Raw genomic sequence first — 20,755 nt, forward strand, 5'->3', positions numbered from 1 at the left:
ATATGCTCCCTAGAAGATGAGGAAAAAGAAATGGATGCCTATTACCAATATTACTAAATAAGACAACCCTGGCAACCATTATAAGCAAAGAAAAAACAAGCGTGAGGATTATAAGAGATAAATCTAATAATATGCAGATAATATGATGATCTAACTAGAAAAACCAAAAGAATAAAAAATTAACTTCAGTAAAGTTTGGACGTTAAAGATCAACTTATAAAAATTAATTAATAGTATTTTGAGTAACATCAGAAAGATGGTGGAATAATAAGTGCTAGATTCTCCTGACCCCCACAAAAACACCAACTTAACAGCAATACATGATCAATTCCCTTTGAGAGAAATCTAGAAACCAATTAAGAGAATCCTGCATGCTATGCAAGTGTGAAGCCAGCCATATCGACACTAGTAGGAAACCTGAAGACACCCTCTCACCATGATCCCTATTCCTGGCATAGGGACATATAACTGGGAGGAAACTTCCAGCTTCTTGAATACAGAAAAGTTGGAACGCCCATCCAATATCTCAACTTTTCTGACTGTCGTGGAGCCTTGATTAGACCTGCATACCCTAGGCTCCTGGGGACTACAGAGAACAAAAGCACTGGTTTAAACTAGCATGCACGCACTCACCACAGCTCCTTTCCCTGCTCAATGCAGAGTGAGTGGGAGGAAAACTTCAGCTCCCAGCTTCTCCCTGGAGAAGGAAAGAGGCGGACTGTGTGTCAAACATTCCAACTTTTCTGGGGTTTGCCTAAAGGATTGGCTTCTGTCTCATCAGTCTCAGAGTGCTGATGGGACCCAGTAGATTCAAGATATCCAAAGGCCACCAAGAACAAAGAAGGTAGTTTGAACTAGCAAACAAACTCACCATAACTACTCCTCCTGGCCTAGGGCAGAATGAATGGGTGGAAAACACCAACTCCCACCATCTCCTTGAGGATGAAAAGAGTTGGACCATGCATCCACTTTTCTAACTTCTCTGGGAGCTACCCAAAGGACTGGTTTCTGTCTCACCTATCTCAGACTGTGGATAGGACCTGGCATACAGTGGGCCCCCGGGGACTACAGAAAATGAAGGGGGTAATTTGAACTAGCATGAAGGCACCAGATCTTGTCCCCTAGTTTAACACACAGTAAATGGAAGAAAAACTCCAGCTCCCAGTTTCTTTCTAGGTGGGGAAAGAGTGCATCAAATGTTTCAAATTTTCCGGAGATTACTTGAGGAACTGGCTTCTATCTTACAGCCCTGGAGGGACCTGACATATTCTAGACACCTGGGAGCCACTGAGAACAAAGAAGGTGATTCAGACTAGCATGCAAACACTTGCCAGAGCCCTTTCCCCAATTCTAGAGCAGAGCTGGCAGACAAAACACTCCAGTTCCCACATTCTCTCTGGAAAGGGAAAGAAACTGGATCACACATCCAATGTTCTAATTTCTTCAGGAGCCCATGAGAAATTGGTGCTTGTTTCAGAGCATTGATGGGACTTGGCATACTCTAAACACCTGGAAGTCACTATTAAGACAGTGGTTTGGATGAGCATGAACATTTGAGGCTCCCAGAAGGTCTGACTGCTGAAGGTCTTCTCTTCTATGAGGCTAATCCATAATGAATGGGACTAGTGGCATTTTTTTTAAACATGTAGATACCAACACAAAGAATTAGGAAAGAAAATGAAGAAACGGAAACATAATCCAAACAAAGAAACAAAATAAACCTCCAGAAAATTACCCTAATGAAAATTAGGCAGAGGAATTACCTGACAAAGAATTTTAAATAACCACCATAAAAATACTCAATGAGCTCAAGGAGAACAATGAATGAGAAAAGGGAGAATTCCAGCCATGAGACAGAAAACTTGAAAAACAACAAACAGAAATCTTGGGAGCTGAAGAACGTAATAACTGAATGAATATTTCAATAGATGGATCCAACATTCAATAGTCTAGAGCAAGCAGAAGAATCAGTGAACTTTGACAGGTCTTGTGAAACTCTCTAATCAGAGGAACAAAAAGAACAGAGAATAAAAAAGAGTGAAGAAAGCTTAAGGTTCTTACGAGCACCAAGGAATGGTCCAATATACACATTATGGGAATTAGAGGCAGAAGAAAGAATAAGAAAACTTACTCAAATTAGTAATGGATGAAAACTTCCCCAATCTGAGGAAGGAAATGGGACATCCAGACTCAGGTAACCAAAGTATTCCAAAAAGATGTACACAAAGAAATCCACACTGAGACGTATGTCACACACAGACATCATCATAATATCTTTGTCAATAGTCAAAGGCAAAGAGGGGTGCCTGTCTGGCTCAGTTGGAAGATTGTGCAACTTCTTGATCTCAGGGTTGTGACTTCAAGCCCCATTTTGGGTGTAGAGATTACTTAAAAAATAAAAACTTCAAAGGCAAAGAGAATTTTGAAAGCATCAAGAGACAACGAATTGTCACATGAAAGGGAACCCCCACAGGACTATGAACAGATTATTTAGCAAAACTTTGAAGGCTGGAAGAAAGCAGGATGATACATTCAAAGTGGTGAAAGAAAAAACTTGTCACTCAAGAACATTATACCCAGAAAACCAGTCCTTTATGAACGAAGGAGAGAGAAGACTTTTCCCAAACAAAACCTGAGGGAGTTCATCACCACTAGACTTGCCTTACAAGAAATGGTAAAGAAAGTTTTCCAACCTAAAATGAAATGATAGTAAACAGCAACACAAAAGAATAAGATAGTATAAAGTCCTGTTTGTAAAGGAAAATATATAGACAAACACAGACTACTGTAATACTGTAACACTAGAGGGTAAATTACTTTTAATTCTAGTATAAAAATAAAAAGCCAAAAGTATTATAAATAACTAGAAATAAAAGTATGTTAACAGACATACCATGAATAGATGTAACTTGACACATCGATAACACTACATACAGGAGAGCAAGTATTTTTGCATGTGATTGAAATTAAGTTCTTAGCTTAGGGATGCCTGGGTGGCTCAGCGGTTGAGCATCTGCCTTTGGCTCAGGTCATGATCCTGGGATCATACGATCGAGTCCCGCATTGGGCTCCCTAAGGGAGCCTGCTTCTCCCTCTGCCTGTGTCTCTGACTCTCTGTATCTCTCATGAATAAATAAAATCTTAAAAAAAAAAGTTCTTAGCTTAAAACATATTGTGACAAGATATTTTATGAAAGCCCCAGGATAACTACAAAGAAAATACTTGTAGAGGTTAGAAAAAGAAATGGAAAGGACTCAAAGCATATCAATACACACACACAAAAAAAAGAAAGAAAGAAACAAAAAGACAGCAAGCAAAGAGTAAGAGGGACAAACGAACTATTAAGAACAGAAAATGGACAAACTGGCAACAGTAAATCCTTCCCTATTAATAGTAACTTTAAATATAAGTGGACTAAACCTTCCAATCAAAAGACATAGTAGCTAAACAGATAAAACAACAAGATCCAACTATATGCTGTCCTCAAAAGACTCACTTGAGACTTAAGGACACATACATCGGCTGAAAGTGAAGAGATGGAACAAGATATTCCATGTAGATGGTAACCTAACGACAGCTGGGGTGGCTATACTTATATCTGACAAAACAGGCTTTAAGTAAAAAACATCACAAGAGACAAAGAAGGACATTATTTACTGATAAAAGGGTCAACTCACCAGGAAGATACAGCAATTATAAATATATTTGCACTCAATATCAGAGCACTTACATATATAAAGCAAACACTGGCAAAACTAAAGCAAGACATAGACAAAAATAACTGGACACTTCAATGGCCTACTTGCAATGATACATGAAACAACCAAACAGAAAATAAACAGTGACTTGAATACTATTATAGATCAAATGGACCTAACAGACCTATATAGAACATTTCAATCAATAGTAGCAGGATCTATTCTTATCAAATGCACATGGAACATTCTCCAGGGTAGATCATATGCTAGGTCACAAAACAAGTCTTGAAGAAATTTAAGAAGACTGAAATCATACCAAGTATCTTTTCTGACAACAGTAAATGAAACTACAAATCAATAGCAGAATGAAAACTGGAAAATTCAGATATGTAGAAATTAAACAATACATTAAAAAAAAGATTTTATTTATTTATTCATGATAGAGAAAGAGAAAGAGGGAGAGAGAGGCAGCGATACAGGCAGAGGGAGAAGCAGGCTCCATGCAGGGAGCCCGACGCAGGACTTGATCCCAGGTCTCCAGGATCACTGCCCGGGCCGAAGGCAGAGCTTAACTGCTGAGCCATCCTGGCTGCCCAACAATACACTTTTGAACAAGCAATTGGTCAAAAAAAATAAATTAGAAAATATCTTTTTAAAAAAAGATTTTATTTATTCATTTGGCAGACAGCACAAGAGGGGAGCAGCAGGCAGAGGGAGAAGCAGACAGGCTCCCTGCTGAGGAGGGAGCCCAACATGAGTCTTGATCCCAGGACCCTCGGATCATGACCTGAGCCGAAGGCAGATGCTTAACTGACTGAGCCACCCAGGTGTCTCTAAAAAATATCTTGAGACAAACAAAAACATATTTCAGATGAAGAAAAAGTAGGACAAAGAGGGAAGTTTATAGTTCATATGTTAAGAAAGAAGAAAAATCACAAATATATGACCTCATACCTCAAGAAACAAACTAAACGCAAAGTTGGCATATAGAAGGAAATAATAAAGATTAGAGCAGATGCAAACATAAGACCTGACACTGTAAAACTTCTAGAAGAACACTTAGGGGGAAAAGTTTCGTGACACTGGCCTTAGTGATGATTTCAGGATATGATACCAAAAGCACAGCAATAAAAGTAAAAATAGACATACAGGATTACATCACACTTAAAAGCTTATGCACAGCAAAGGAAACAATCAAAACAGTGAAAAGGCAAACCTATGGAATGGGAGAAAATATTTGCCAAACATGTACTTGATAGTGGTTAATTTCTTCTTTTTTTTTTAATTTTTAAAAAATTTTTATTTATTTATGATAGTCACACACAGAGAGAGAGAGAGAGAGAGAGGGGCAGAGACATAGGCAGAGGGAGAAGCAGGCTCCATGCACCGGGAGCCCGATGTGGGATTCGATCCCGGGTCTCCAGGATCACACCATGGGCCAAAGGCAGGCGCCAAACCGCTGCACCACCCAGGGATCCCAATAGTGGTTAATTTCTAAAATATCTAACCAAAAGAACTAATAACTTGACTAAAAAATTAATTAAGAATGTGAGTAGACATTTCTCTAAAGCAAACGTACAAATGGCCAAGAAGTATATGAAAGATGCTCAATCTCTAATCATTACAGAAACATAAATCAAAGTCATGAAGAAACATCGCTTACTACTTTTAGGAAGGCTATCATAAAAAGAAAACAAGTAATAAATGCTGGTGAGGATGCTAAGAAATTGGAACTCGTGTACACTACTGGGGGAAATGCAAAATGGTGCAGCCACTCTGGAAAACAACATGGAGGTTCCTCAAAAAATTAAAAATAGAACTATCATATGATCCATCAATCCCACTTCTGGGGATTTATCCAAAAGAATTGAAATCAGGATCCTGAGGAGATACTAGTGCTCATGTGTTTAATAGTCAAGATGTGTAAACAACTGAAATCCATAGATGAATGAGTGGATGAAGAAAATATGCTGTATACATACAATGGAATATTTAGTCCTAAAAAGAAGGAAATCTTTGAACACTATGCTACATGAAACCTGCCAGTTATAGGACAAATACAGTTATAGGACAAATACATCTAAAAAGAGCAAAACTCATAGAAGTGAAAAAGTAGTTACTAAGAGTGGTTGGTTACCAAGGACTGGGGTTATAGGAAAATGAGCAGTTGATAATCAGCAAGTATAAAGTTTTAATTATGTAAGGCAAATAACTGCTAGAGAGCTGCTATATAATAGTATGCCTTAAGTTAGCAATACTGTATCATACACTTAAAAATTTGTTGAGAGTAGATCTCATGTTAAATGATCTTATCACAATTACATTTATTTTTTAAAGATTTTATTTATCTGTGAGAGAGCATGCACAGCAGCGGGGAGGGGCTTAGGGAGAGGGAGTAGCAGACTCCTCACAGAGCAGGGAGCTGGACATGGGGCTTGATCCCAGGACCCTGAGATCACAACCTGAGCCAAAGGCAGAAACTCAACCAACTGAGCCACCCAGGTGCCCCTGACAATTAAATTTAAAAAGAAAAAATTTAAAAGGCAGTTGTAAGAATTTACATCCCACCAGCAGCTTGAAGGTGCTGCTCCACATGCTCATCTATCCTTACTAATGTTAGTCTTAAATTTTTGCCCATGTTGCAAGTGAGATAATGATATCCCACTGCAGTTTTAATTTGCATTTCCTTAATAACTAATAAAATTAAACTTTTCACATGTTAAAAAAAAGCTAATAATATTTCTCTGCACCAATAATACCAATTAGAAAATTGTAGATGGGGATCCCTGGGTGGCGCAGCGGTTTAGCGCCTGCCTTTGGCCCAGGGCGCGATCCTGGAGACCCGGGATCGAATCCCACGTCGGGCTCCCGGTGCATGGAGCCTGCTTCTCCCTCTGCCTGTATCTCTGCCTGTGTCTCTGCCTCTCTCTCTCTCTCACTGTGTGCCCATCATTAAAAAAAAAAAAAAAAGGGATCCCTGGGTGGTGCAGCGGTTTGGCGCCTGCCTTTGGCCCAGGGCGCGATCCTGGAGACCCGGGATCGAATCCCACATCGGGCTCCCGGTGCATGGAGCCTGCTTCTCCCTCTGCCTGTGTCTCTGCCTCTCTCTCTCTCTCTGTGACTATCATAAATAAATAAAAAAAAAAAAAAAAAGAAAAAAAAGAAAATTGTAGATGCTCACAACAGCAACACAATCTACTGGAAAAATCTAGAAAGTAACTGAATAAAGAACAAAAACTTGCTGTGGAGAACAACAGGTTGCAAATGATTTGTCTGGTGAAAAGACAGCCTTAAGGTTACAAATTTATTATCCTGTAAGTCAATAACTAGTTTTTGTATCCAAGTTAGTGATGTGATTCCTGCATTCTTTCTCTCTGGGACAGTATGAACTCAGTCTCTTCCAGATAACTTGAACTAGCTTTACCATTCTTCTGGTTCTCTCATTAATGAGCTAAATAAATCTTTCAAATATGCTTATCATACACTTAGAAAAGTTATATTTAACTTTTGAGAAGTTTTATACTCTGATTATTTTGAAGATCCCACCAAGATGTCCAAATGACTTATCTACAGGAGGCAGTAAAGTGTGTGACTTGAGAAGTGTACCTCACAGGCTATTTAAGTCCTAGCAGTCTTCTCTTCTTGGCTGCCTCAGTAAATCCCAAGCAGCAATAAAACTCTACTTTCATTCACTTTCTGTCCACTACACCCTTCTCAATGTGTCTTGCTTGGGTTTTATTGTTAGGCCAAGTCTAGTTTGGGTTCTGGTTTGTGCAAGGTTGGTAAGTTACAGTGATTAGAAATCTGATTTTATGGCTATTTCTATAGGGATAATGGAAATCTGTTTCCAGGGATCCCTTCATTCTTTGTTAAGTGAAAACAGAGAATCTGGATTATTATCTTCCCTGTGAGTCTGTTTAAAATATCTTGTGCCTCCCAGAAAGGAAAAAAAAAATTTTGGAGCTCTGCATTGGTGAGTTCTTTAGTTGTTTATCCTACTTTATGGCTAAACTGTAAAACTAAAGTTGTGTCTACAATTGAAAAAAGCTTCTTTTGTTGTTTTATATTACTTTTTTTGGATATAATTGACATAAAACTTTTACCTGATAATAGGGTAAGTGTGAAATATTTTCCTATTTCCAGAACGTATTAATAAACTTAATTATGAAGGCTCTTAACTTAAAGAGGAGTTCACACGCACATGCAACCAAAGAAAAAATAGATAAACTGGATTTCGTCAGAATTAAAAACTTGTGCTTTGGGGATCTCTGGGTGGCTCAGCAGTTTAGCGCCTGCCTTTGGCCCAGGGTGTGATCCTGGAGTCCCGGGATCGAGTCCCACGTCAGGCTCCTGGCATGGAGCCTGCTTCTCCCTCTGCCTGTGTCTCTGCCTCTCTCTCCCTCTCTCTGTGTATCTCATGAATAAATAAATAAAATCTTTAAAAAATAAATAAAAATAAAAAAAATAAAAAACTTGTGCTTCAAAGGACAAAACCAAGAGAGTGAAAACACACTCACTTAATGGGAGAAAATAGTTGTGAATCATACAGCTGATAAGAGACTTGTATCTAGAATATATAATAACTCAAAAATAAAAAGACAACCCAGTTAAAAAAATGGGACAATATCATTACTCTATCATTTCACTCACCTGAACAAAGGCCTCTTGTCAGCTCTCTTTCAACCATCCAGGGCTCTTTTCCTTGTTCCAATAAGGAAATCACAGCTGGCTTAGAATTGGAAAGTCCTGATCACAAGAAAAGACACGGGACATTGTTATGCTGTGGGTGTCTCAGAAATCAGATCCAGTCCCTTGGTGATCAAGAAAAAGATGCCACTATAGGAAGGACCAGAGAAAGATGAAGCTTCAGCCCATTGGAGCTGCTTATTTCCAACTCTTCCATTCCATTCCAACTCAAACCATTCCTTAAGGAACAAGGAGCAGAAATTTAGCTGGTTACTTGAAACAAATAATTATAACAATGGAGAAAGGAGACATTTCCGAGGGCAGACTCTGAATTTGGGGGGATAAAGTTATCCTTACCCACTGAAACCAGGTTGCTGAAATTCTCCAACATCACTTCTTTGTATAAATTCATCTGACCAGAGTCCAGGCATTCCCATTCCTCCTGAGAGAAGTTTACAGATACATCCCTGAACATCATTGACCCCTGAAACAACAAACATGCTTTTACAGTTGAAGGAGATTTAAAAAATAAATAAATAAGACGTTAGTAGAGATGGTGGTAGAAAGCTTTATAGAAAGAAACAGAGATTATTAAGCAAATTGAAGGGAACTCTATTATGTCAGTAGAAGAAATATTTCCTGTGTAGAGAAGGATTTATCAAGGAATATGCAAGTAAACATTTTTTATGAAATAGCAAACATACAGCTCAATGGTCAATGCCTGGTTATACTGAAGTGTGCATATATGTGAATTCCTTCCCCCTTCCCACATTTTCCCTTTAAGACTCCAAAGACGGAACAATGTGATGTACTTTTAAAAAAACTTCTTATGATATACTTTTGAGTAAAATTTCAGAATGTCAAGGAAAAACAGAATTTCTAAAAGCTTCCAAGAAGAAAACATGGATCACACAAAAATTTTCAGGAATTAAAATCACAGTGGACTTTTCAACAGTACTCCTTGAAGTAAGAAAAAAAAATATTCCTTTAATATTACAAAGGAAAATGAATTCTGGCCTAGAATTCTTTTTTTTTTTTTTTAAGATTTTATTTATTTATTCATGAGAGACAGAGAGAGAGAGAGAGGCAGAGACATAGGCAGAGGGAGATGCAGGCTCCACGCAGGGAGCCCGACGTGGGACTCGATCCTGGGACTCCAGGATCACGCCCTGGGCCAAGGCAGGCACTAAACAGCTGAGCCACCCAGGGATCCCCCTGGCCTAGAATTCTATACCCAGTCAAAGCTAGTGTGAGAATTATATACCAAGCAAGATTAAAACTCAAGCTAATGTGAAGATACATTTGCAGGGAAAGATAAAAATATCTCCAAGTTGCTTTTATTTATTTATTTATTTGTCCAAGTTGCTTTTATTTTTAATTTTTTTTTTATTTATTTATTTATGATAGTCACAGAGAGAGAGAGAGAGAGAGAGAGGCAGAGACATAGGCAGAGGGAGAAGCAGGCTCCATGCACCGGGAGCCCGACGTGGGATTCGATCCCGGGTCTCCAGGATCGCGCCCTGGGCCAAAGGCAGGCGCCAAACCGCTGCGCCACCCAGGGATCCCATCCAAGTTGCTTTTAAAAGAAGCTCCTGGGCTACAGACTCCATCAAAAGTAGGAAGTATTAAGAAAAAGAAAGATACTATATTCAGAAACTACAAGATGCAAGTTCCAGGACATTATCTGGCACCAGAACTAGGGAGCAATGTCTAGAAACAGGAAGACAAAGGACTATGGGAAAGAGGTCTACAAGGAAAAATAAAGACCTAATAATAAGTTTGATCACATGGGAAGTATTTTAGATAGGCAACTGGAAGCAGTGTTGGTAGATTTGGGGAAGAAAAGAGCTACACATATATGGAATGAGGCAACTGAGGAAACAAACCAGTTTACCCTCAGAAAACTGTAAAAATTGTACTGAAAAGAACTTAGGATCTAGTGTACTACTTGGCTCAGATTAATAATATCTGCAAGATCCTAATTAGATGAATATCAATGGTTTAAAGAAAACTTGTGACATAACTCTTTTACAGAAACATGAAGTGAGGAATGGGATGGGAAATATCAAACCATATTTACCTCAAGAAAGTCTCCAGGAATGTCTATTAAAAAAATAGCAATGGAGGCGCCTGGGTGTTAAGCATCTCTTGATTTCAGTTCAGGTCATGATCTCTGGGTTGTGAGATTAGGCCTGGTGTCAGGCTCTGCACTATGTGTGGAGCTTACTTAAGATTTTCTCTCTCTTTCTCCCTCTGACCCTCCCTGCCCAAATAAATAAATAAATAAATAGCATATTTTAAAAAAAATAGCAATGTAGCAATATGAATTCGAAATATTGGAAAAAAAGGGGCCACCTGGGTGGCTTAGTTGGTTAAGCATCTGCCTTTCAGCTGAGGTCATGATCACAGGGTCCTGGGACTGAGCCCCACACTAAGCTACCTGCTCATGAGGGAATCTACTTCTCCCTCTTCTTTCCCTCTGCCCCTAACCCCACTCCTGCTCTCTCTTTCTCTCTCTCAAATAAATAAAATATTTAAAAGAAAAAGAAATATAGGAAGAGGGCACCTGGATGGCTCAGTTGGTAGAACAAGTTACTCTTGATCTCGAAGTTGTGAATTTGAACCCCACGTGGGGTGCAGAGATTAACTTAAAAATTAAATCTTTAAAAAAAGAGAGAGAGGGATCCCTGGGTGGCGCAGCGGTTTAGCGCCTGCCTTTGACCCAGGGCGCGATCCTGGAGACCCGGGATCGAATCCCACATCGGGCTCCCTGTATGGAGCCTGCTTCTCCCTCTGCTTATGTCTCTGCCTCTCTCTCTCTCTGTGTGACTATCATGAATAAATAAATAAAATCTTAAAAAAAAAAAAAAAAAGAGAGAGAGAAAATATAGGAAACCTGCCAAGAGAAACAGAAAAAAATTTGAGGGTATCCACTTGAGGGGAGTGGGATTGGGTGCTGGGACAAAGCTCTGCCATTTTTCATTAAGTCTTTTAAAATTTCTTGAATTTTTTAAATGCAAAATTGGCTGAACATTAATTTAAAATATTACTATCAGGATGCCAGGGTGGCACAATCAGTTAAGCATCCAACTCTTGGTTTTGGCTCAGGTCATGATCTCAGGCTTGTGAGATAGAGCCCTACATCAGTCTCCACGTTTAGCATGGAGTCTGCTTCAGAATCTCTCTCTCTCTCTCTCCCCTCCCCCCTCTGTCCCTCTTGCTCATGCTCTCTCAAATCTTAAAAAAATAAGTAAAACATCACCATCTTAGACAAGAGCATAATTTAACTTTCTTCAAAATTACAGTTCTCTTATGACTGTTACAAGAATTATTCCCTATTAACATAAATTCCTTAACTTTTATAATTTTACTAGTAGAATTTTCCATAATATAAACATTATGAAAAAACCTTGCCATTTTGTTAGGCAAAATCCTTAAGATCCTTTCCAGATATGGTCCTCCCTCTCATACCTTGCTCCATACATCTCTACCATTTGGCTGCTCCTGAATTGTATTTTTTGTAGTAAAACTGTGATCATAAATATAGTACTTAACGGAGTTCTAGGAGTCATTCTAATCAATTACTGTACCTGAGTGGGCATCGTGGGAATGCCTCAATTTGTGGTTTGCTGGGCAGAAGTGCAGTTGCCTTTGGGCTACCCAAGGCTTGTTAACACTTGTCTGAAATAGGGTAGTCTGTAAGGCTAAGTCCCTAAACTTATGGGGCTCTGTGTTAACTCTGGGTAATTAATGTCAGAACTGCATTAAATTGTAGGACTCAATTGGTGCCCCAAAACTGGTTGTTGAAAGATGACACACATTTCCATCCTATAGGAAAAATTAGGTTACTTCTCTTTCATCTTAGACTCCAGGGTCCAAAGTAGAATGAGACTGTTTAGGAGAATTTTTGCTGTTTCTTGGAGTTTAGAGGGCACAGAGACTGGCATCCAGTCCTCTTTTTGGACCATAGGAGGGACAGTGTGATTCCCAACAAAGCAGTAGATCACAGAATCCCCAAGTGTAAGACAGATATTATAAGTAGCCATTCAAGGGCCCCTGGGGGCTCAGTCAATTAATCACCTGACTCTTGATTTCAGCTCAGGTCATGATCTCATGGGATCGAGCCCCACATTAGACTCTGTGTTCAGCATCAAGCCAGCTTGTTCCTCTCCTTCTCTCTCTAAAATAAATAAATAAAATCTTAAAAAAAAAAAAAAGTAGCCATTTTAAGATGTGTTCCCCATGTCACATGAAAATACAATTAGAGGTTTCCAGCAGGGAATTCTCTGAGAATCCTATCAAAGCACCCTATAAGAAAATGAGTCAGTGTTGAAAATCCAGAAAAGCAAGAGGGACTAAGACCAAAACAGTAGCACCAGTCAAATAAGTCTTTTCCCTTACCTCTTCTTTTCTACCCACTGCAACCTCATAGGAGTCAAAAACAGCCTACTGGATGGGAGAAAAGAAACTTAGGTTGAAGAAAAGTTTAGTGTATCCCTCTTTTCACACTGTAAGCTTCTAGCTTACAGCAAATCTAAACTCAAAGAAAAGGCTTTATTATTATTTTTTAAGATTTTATTTATTTATTTGAAAGAGAGAGAGTAAGAGAAACAGAGAGAGGATGAGCAGGGAGAGGGAGAAGCAAGCTCCTGCAAGCAGGGACCCAATACAGAGTTCAGCCTAGGACCATGTGATCATGACCTGAGCCAAAGGCAGACACTTAACTGACTGAGCCACCCAGGCACCCCCAATGAAAAGACTCCAAATGAATCTTACATATTATTACACTCAACTAGAGGTTGTAATTTGTAAATTGAGACTGACCTTATCACTGGAAAAAAAAAAAAAGGATACCAAAAAGTGATCAAAACTTTAGGGATTACACAAGTTTTTATCCAGGGCAACAAAAAAATTTAGCCCAGAGTTGAAAGTAGAAATTATAAAAAATTTATTTTGCTTGCTTCCTATGAAGTCCTGCTTATTTCAAAGTGCAAGTTATAGGCTGATTTGGTTTTCTAGGTACATATTCATATCATCTGTGAAGTGATAATTTTACATCCTCTTTTCTAATTTTTAACCTAATTTTTTCTCTTGTCTAAGTGCTTTGGTTAATACCAATGCAACAATTTAAATAACATTGGTGATGGTGTATATCCTTATCTTTTCTCTGATTTTAGTATGAATGGTTCAAATATTTCCTGATTAAACATTAGGTTTTAAAAAGGTGGGGGGAGGGTGCTGGGCTGGCTCAGACAGTAGAGCATGCTACTCTTCATCTCCAGGTTTATAGGGTCAAGCCCTATTTTGGATGTAGAGATTAATTTTGTAGAAAAATTAAAAAAAATTTATTAGCTTCTGAGAACAAAATTCATTTCATTCCTTTTATCTTGTACTATAGTATTATAGATATTATATAATAACTAGCATTATTCCAATTAATATTGGGCAACAATCTTCACTATAGAAATGGCAAGTGTAATTAGAGGCTGATGGGAGAGAAGAGCCAGATACTCTGGATTTTGGCACAGGAGAATGGACTGGAAATACTCAGCCATCTTCTAAAGAACTCAGAGAGAAAGGTCTTAAGCTGAATACATTTGGTGTGATTGATTCTTAACCTGATTTCCTTTGCCTCTGTACCAAACACACCATTTTAAAAATTGAGAGTAGACACCTAGAGTATCAACTCTAAAAACAAAAAAGATTAAGAGACAAAAAAGGGTAATGATAAATTCTAATCTATGTTTAATCAGAGCCTGAGAAGGGAAAGGAGAGAGAGAGAGGGAGAGAATAAGGAAGAGGCAATCTTTGAAAATGGCTGACAATTTCTTTAATATAATAAAAAACACCTATCCACAAATTCAAAAAACTCTACAAATCCCAAGCAGATAAAATTTTTAAAAGGCACACTTAGACATGTTATACTAAAATTACAGGAAAAAAAAAAAAAAAAAAAACTGGGAAAAAGTCTTAAAAACAGCCAGAGGAGGGCAGCCTGGGTGGCCCAGCGGTTTAGCACTGTCTTCAGCCCAGGGTGTAATCCTGGGGTCCTGGGATGGAGTCCCACGTCAGGCTCCCTGCATGGAGCCTGCTTCTCCCTCTGCCTGTGTCTCTGCCTCTGTGTCTCTTGTGAATAAAAAACAAAAAACAAAAACAAAACAGCGAGAGGAAGAAAAGCAAAAATACCTTCAAAGGAGAGAGAAGCTAGAAAAATGGAGACTGTGATACTATGATAGAGCTCATAAATATACCCACACACATACAGACTGGATTTACATGGATTTGGATACATCTGAAATGGGAACAGTGCACTAATATTTGGCTCTGAGAAAGCTAGGGAGGAATTTATAAGACGGAAAAACCTTGGGCCCCACTTTACATCATACATGAAAGCCAGTTGGGGGGGGGGGGATTAAATATATAAATGGGAAAGGCAAAACTTTTTAAAAGATTTTATTTTTAAGTAATCTCTGCACCCAATGTGGGGCTTGAACTCACAACCCCAAGGTTGAAAGTCACATGCTCCACCAACTGGGGCAGCCAGGCAACCCAAAAAGCAAAAGTTATAGCTTTAAGCATAAATATAGAAGGATATCTGTATAACTTTGGGACAGGAAAGGATTTCTTGAAATACAAAAAGTACCAACCATAAAGAAAAAAAATTGGGTAAATTTAATTGTGTTAAAGTTAGGATTTGTATTCATAAAACCACCTTAACAGAGTGATAAAACAATCTAAACAGTAGAAAACTATCAATGAAGGACCCACACTCCTATGAATCAACAAGAGATAATGTAAGAGCAAAAAGGTAAAAGATCTGAAGAGGCAGGTCACAAATGACAAAACCCTAATAACCAATAAACCTATGAAATGGTGTTCAATCTCATTATTAATCATGGAAGTCCAATTTCAAAACTGTGTGTGTGTGTTGTGTGCGTGTATAAATAAATATTTAAAGATTTCAAAGTCTGACATAACTGACCTGGAAAAAAGGATAGACTATAACTCATTCATATAAAGAAATATTTATCTTTGAAAAATTGTACTTTTAAAGACCATTTGACAACACAAGAGAATGATACTTTTTAGTGAAAGTGTAGGACATAATATGGTAAATGCAGTATAATTTGATTTTGGAAAAATAATAAAAATTAATCAAAATATTAACAGTTATTTTAGTGATCAAATTTTGTTTTTTGGTAATTCTGTGTTTTCTCTAAAATAATCATGCTTTTATTTTTTATTTTTATTTTTTCATGCTTTTATTTTTATTTTATTTAAGTAGGCTCCATATCCAGGATGGAACCCAATGCAGGGCCTGAACTCAGGACGCTGAGATTAAGACCTGAGCCCACATCAAGAGTTAGTGGCTTAACCGACTGAGCCACCTACGCACCTCATATTTTTATTTTAAAATCATAACAAATATTGCATTTATTTAAGATTTTATTTATTTACTCATGAGAGACACACAGAGAGAGGCAGGGACATAGACAAGAGGGAGAAGCATGCTCCTCGCCGGGAGCCCAATGCAGGACCCAATCCCTGGACCCAGCATATACCCGGAGCCAAGGGCAGATGCTCAGCCTCTGTGCCACCCAGGTGTCCCAAATATTGCATTTAAAAAGAAGAAAAGTCCACAAACAGACGTGGATCCATTTTCCAAATAAGTAAACATTAAATATATTGGTGCTGTTGGGTTTTAATACCAGGCTGGCCTACTCTTTTCTCTAAGAGGGAAATCAGAGGGACCTACAATTAAATGGCATCTTTCTTATCATTTAACTTTCAGAAGAAAGAAAACAAAGAGGAGACTCGAACACACCTTGGACATTGCTTGTAGAAGTTCATTGTGCATTCTTTCCTTCTCTTCTGCACCTAGAGAAGGGCGGAACTGGGAGAGGAAAAAGTAATTGCAAAACACCATGTTTTCCTTATTTCCCAAACTGGTCAGCTCCAGTCCCAGGCCCAGCTCCCACCACACACGGGGGATGGAAATCAGAGGAGAATGGGGCATCCTGCCTAATCCGTGTCTCAGGAAAAAGCTGAGGTCCCTGGTGTCAAGGAGCTATAATCTGACCAAATTTCACAAAGGTTCCCTGGGGCAGAGTCCTGGAGTTACATACACTCTTACATATGACAGGAACCCCATACCAGACACAGTGCCCCATATCTTGGGCACGGTCATACTGAAACCAATGCGACAAACACTGCACACACCTGCACACAGAGAGCTGTACCTGGTAACACAGTTATCATATACCCACCACCGAACAAATACAGTTAACTTACTCTCGTACAGTCGCAAGACACCCCCCTCCCCAGTGCCGCGGGGTCACAATCCCACATCACCATAAGAACACACGCAGTCACAACCCCACAATGATGGGCAACCGATAATCGCACACAGGTCTCAATGTCACAACCTCTCACACACAAAATCCCACAACCTCCCCCTTTACAGGCCGCTCCGCTCGCACGGGTCGGATGACCCAGTTCGGTACCTGCCTCCGGGTTCCTCAACTTTTGGGTCTCCTCGCGTCGCACAGGCACAGTTGAATCAGTTCCTCCGCGGCGGATCGACTCTCACCTCACGGATCTAACGGTCCCGCCAGGCGTGACGAAACGTTCGCGTTCCTGCGAGAAGAGCGACGGGCCACAGGGCCCTCTGGGAAATGTAGTCCGGAGATGCACCCGCGGCCCCGCGGCCAATTCCTCTCAGCGACCTGCCAGCGACCCTCCTGAAACGACTGTAACTGCAGTTCTCAGCCAGTCTCAGGGTTGCGAGGCACGGTAGGTTGGCATCTTCCAGCCGGGCCTTCAGCGCCGGCCTGGTGCATCCCCTTCCTCACACAGGAAACGCAGACAGCTTTCCGGTCGGAAGTTAAATCAGGCCGCGAAGCCTTCTGGGAGGTGGTGTGCTCGGGGACGTCCGTTGGGAGGAGGGCGCGAAGGGATGGTTCGGCGTTACCGGCGTCTGGCCTGGGCCTTTCTGTCGGTCGCCTTCACTTAACCTCCCAGAAACCGCGAGCTGAAGGCGCATTCGGGCGTTTCCGGCAGGTGACGCTACCGCGTCCCCGCAGCGGGGCATGGGGGAGGGGCTTGAGCTGTTTGGGCTGCGAGGCCGCTAGGCGGCGAGGCTGACGGGGCGGAGCCTCTCGGGAGGCCCAGCGCGTCTGGAGTGGCCACGGTGCAAAGTGCTCGGGGTGGGAATACGCTCCTGGAGAGTGGTTGGACTTGTTGCACCAAGAAACTGTGGTGGGAGTCAGTGTGTGTGTGTGTGTGTGTAAGAGAGAGAGTGTGGTGATGTGTGTGAGTGTGATGGACTAATTGTGATGGGATGTTTGAGGTGTGTGTAATGGCGATGTTTGTGGTTGTGTGTGGTTGTATGGTGTTTGTTTGTCGTGAAAGGTCTGTGATGAGCTATTTGTGATATGTGTCGTGGTTCTTGAGTTGACTTCTGTATAGTATTTGTCATACTCGATAACGTCTTGAAAAAAAATTGTATAAAATTTTGTGTTTGGTTTTAAGCAGTCCTCCCTGTCCTTTGGCCACTCCTTAGTCTCCTTTGCTGCCTTCCCTCCCTTCCCCCAGAAGTTCTTGGTTCTGTTCTGTTGCCTTCCAGTTTTCCTGTGGATCTTTTCCAGATTCATGATCTCAACATCATATGGCTTGCATCTTTTATCATATGTATTACTTAGCTATTGCCATGATAGTAATGCTAACAAACTACCTGTAAATCAGTGGCATAAACAGCAAGCATTTATTCTCATGTTCACCTTTTCCTTGGTTCTCTGTGTTCAGCTTATTTAGGCTGTTGTTGGCTGAGTAATTAGACTGCAGGATGGATTTAGATCTGTTCTCTGTATGTTCTTTCTGCTACTCAGGCTAAGAGGACAGTGGTTATCAGGACATGCTTTCATCATGGATCATCAGAGCACAGGACAAACCATACAAACACCCTTAAATACCTCTGCTCCTCCGTATAGTAATAATACATTAGCTAAAGCAAGCCACATGGCTTGGCTTACTTACACTCAAGTGGGAGGACAAGGTAAAGTTAGTGGCAAGGAGTGTGAATATTAGAGGGACGTGAAGAATTGGGACCAAGATTTCAATTTACTGCATTAGGAAACATGCCTCTTTATCCTGGTGAACGCCTTTTACTCCAAGTTCTCTTTTGTCTGATAATATTCCTGTTCAGATTTTGTTATTGTATTATCCAGGAAGTTCATTTTCCAACCCCTTCTTTTTATGTTTTTTTTTTTTTTAATTTTTTATTTATTTATGATAGTCACACAGAGAGAGAGAGAGAGAGAGAGAGAGAGGCAGAGACACAGACAGAGGGAGAAGCAGGCTCCATGCACCGGGAGCCCGATGTGGGACTCGATCCCGGGTCTCCAGGATCGTGCCCTGGGCCAAAGGCAGGCGCTAAACCGCTGCGCCACCCAGGGATCCCTCTTTTTATATTTTTATGCTTCAGGTCTCTTGTAAAGAGTATATTGCTGGACTTTTTACCCTTTTATCCTGTTTGAATGTTATTTTAATAGGTGAGTTTAATTCATTTGCATTTATTGGAATGCTGATACAAATTTGCTTTCTATTTATTGTAGCTTTTTTATTGTGTAGATTTAGCTTATTCACTTCTCTCTCTCCACTGCTTTGGTTTCCGTTCTTTTCCTTGAATTTTTAACATGCATACTTAACAAAACCCCGTTCTTTTCCTTGAATTTTTAACATGCATACTTAACAAAACCCCAACTTAAGACTTTAGAATATTTGAACTCCAAACTACCCACCCATTTCTGTGTTATCCTTAAATATATTCCTTTCTTCTGATTTTAAATTCTCCAGATTAGTAGAATTCATTTAAGTGTATATATATGTATCCTTTGTACATCTATAAATGTGTATCTGTGTCTTTTTATACATGTGTATATATATATATGTATATATACTTTTAATTGTGATAAAACTTAACACGTAACATAAAATTTTCCATTTTAATATCTGCACCCCCATTTTCATTGCAGCATTATTTACAATAGCTAAAATAAGGAAACATTAATCAATAGATGAATGGATAAAGAAAATGTGGTATATACATAAAATGGAATATTATTCAAAGAAGGAGAGCCTGCTGTTTGTGACAAGAGGGATGAAACTAAAGAACATTATGTTATGGGAAGTAAGCCAGTCAGAGAATTAAGAGGCACAAGAATAGAATAATGGTTGCCAGAGCCTAGGGAGTAGAGGGAAATGGGTACAAAATTTATGTTATGCAAGAAGAATAAGTTGTAGAGGTCTGTACAACACAATATCTATATTAACAATACAGAATTATATACTTTGTTTTGAGTACAGATCTTGTATTAATTGTTCTTCCACAGAAACAAAAGAACTCAAGGAAATTTTTGGAGGTGATGGATATGTTTAGTACCTTGGTTATGGAATTGGTATCATGAATATATATATATATATATATATATATATATATATATGTCTAAACTCATCAGGACATATATATATTAAATGTGTGCAACTTTTTGTACGTTAATTATACCTTGATAAAGCTTAAAGCACAAAAATGTTTCACTTTTTTTTTAAAGATTTTATTTATTTATTCATGACAGACACATAGAGAGGGAGAGAGGCAAGGACACAGGCAGGGGGAGAAGCAGGCTCCACCCAGGGAGCCCGATGTGGGACTCGATCCCGGGTCTCCAGGATCCAGCCCTGGGCTGAAGGCGGCGCTTAAACCGCTGAGCCACCCGGGCTGCCTCAACATTTAACATTTTAATCATTTTTAAGTGTAGAGTTCAGTGGCGTTACATTCATATTGCTGTACCAGTGTCACCACCATTTATCCATAGAACTCTTTCATCTTGTAAAAGAGAAACTTTGTACCCATTAAGCAATAACTTCCCCATTCCTTGGATCTCTCAGTCCCAGAAACTTCCATTCTATTTTTCTATGTGAATTTTTTTTTAAGGATTTTATTTATTTATTCATGAGAAACACAGAGAGGCAGAGACATAGAGGGCGAAGCAGGCTCCTCGCAGGGAGCTGATGCAGAACTCAATCCCTGGACCCAGGATTGCGCCCTGAGCCAAAGGCCGACTCAACCACTGAGCCACCCAGACGTCCCTACTTTCTGTCTATATGAATTTGACCACTCTACATACCTCATATAAGTTGAATCATACAGTATTTGTTTTTTTGTGAAGAGTTTATTTAACTTAGCATAATTTCTTCAAGGTTCATCCATGTTAGAGCATGTCAGAATTTCATAATATTCCACACTATGTATACACTGCATTTTGTTTATCAATTCATTCATCTGTCAATGCATACGTGGGTTTCTTCTACCT

General features: G+C 39.6%; 2 protein-coding genes across 16 annotated transcripts in view; one reads left to right on the forward strand and one right to left on the reverse strand.

Moving 5' to 3' along the window:
* ZNF829 (zinc finger protein 829) overlaps positions 1-20,755 on the reverse strand; it is a 76,851-nt gene that overhangs the window by 5,773 nt on the left and 50,323 nt on the right. The window contains exons 1-5 of one of the 4 annotated variants that reach the window (XM_077909296.1): positions 16,889-17,467; positions 16,210-16,278; positions 12,465-12,564; positions 8,742-8,868; positions 8,349-8,444 (exon numbers count right to left, since the gene is read on the reverse strand). In XM_077909296.1, the coding sequence (XP_077765422.1) occupies positions 8,349-8,444; positions 8,742-8,862 (217 nt within the window). In that variant the 5' untranslated portion in view covers positions 8,863-8,868; positions 12,465-12,564; positions 16,210-16,278; positions 16,889-17,467. Of the gene's footprint in view, positions 1-8,348; positions 8,445-8,741; positions 8,869-12,464; positions 12,565-16,209; positions 16,279-16,888; positions 17,468-20,755 lie in introns of those variants that run through there. The other 3 variants (XM_077909154.1, XM_077909097.1, XM_077909224.1) reach the window with 3 other exon arrangements.
* Positions 17,051-20,755, forward strand: part of ZNF568 (zinc finger protein 568) — an 81,382-nt gene continuing 77,677 nt past the window's right edge. For 2 of the 12 annotated variants that reach the window (XM_077897284.1, XM_077897597.1), the window contains exons 1-2: positions 17,275-17,444; positions 18,868-18,934. The gene's annotated coding sequence lies outside the window, so the exon portion shown is untranslated. Of the gene's footprint in view, positions 17,178-17,268; positions 17,445-17,465; positions 17,643-18,867; positions 18,935-20,755 lie in introns of those variants that run through there. The other 10 variants (XM_077897433.1, XM_077897823.1, XM_077897667.1 and 7 more) reach the window with 8 other exon arrangements.

The sequence above is a fragment of the Canis aureus genome, chromosome 1 (assembly GCF_053574225.1).
Source record: "Canis aureus isolate CA01 chromosome 1, VMU_Caureus_v.1.0, whole genome shotgun sequence".
Classification (NCBI taxonomy): Eukaryota; Metazoa; Chordata; class Mammalia; order Carnivora; family Canidae; genus Canis; species Canis aureus.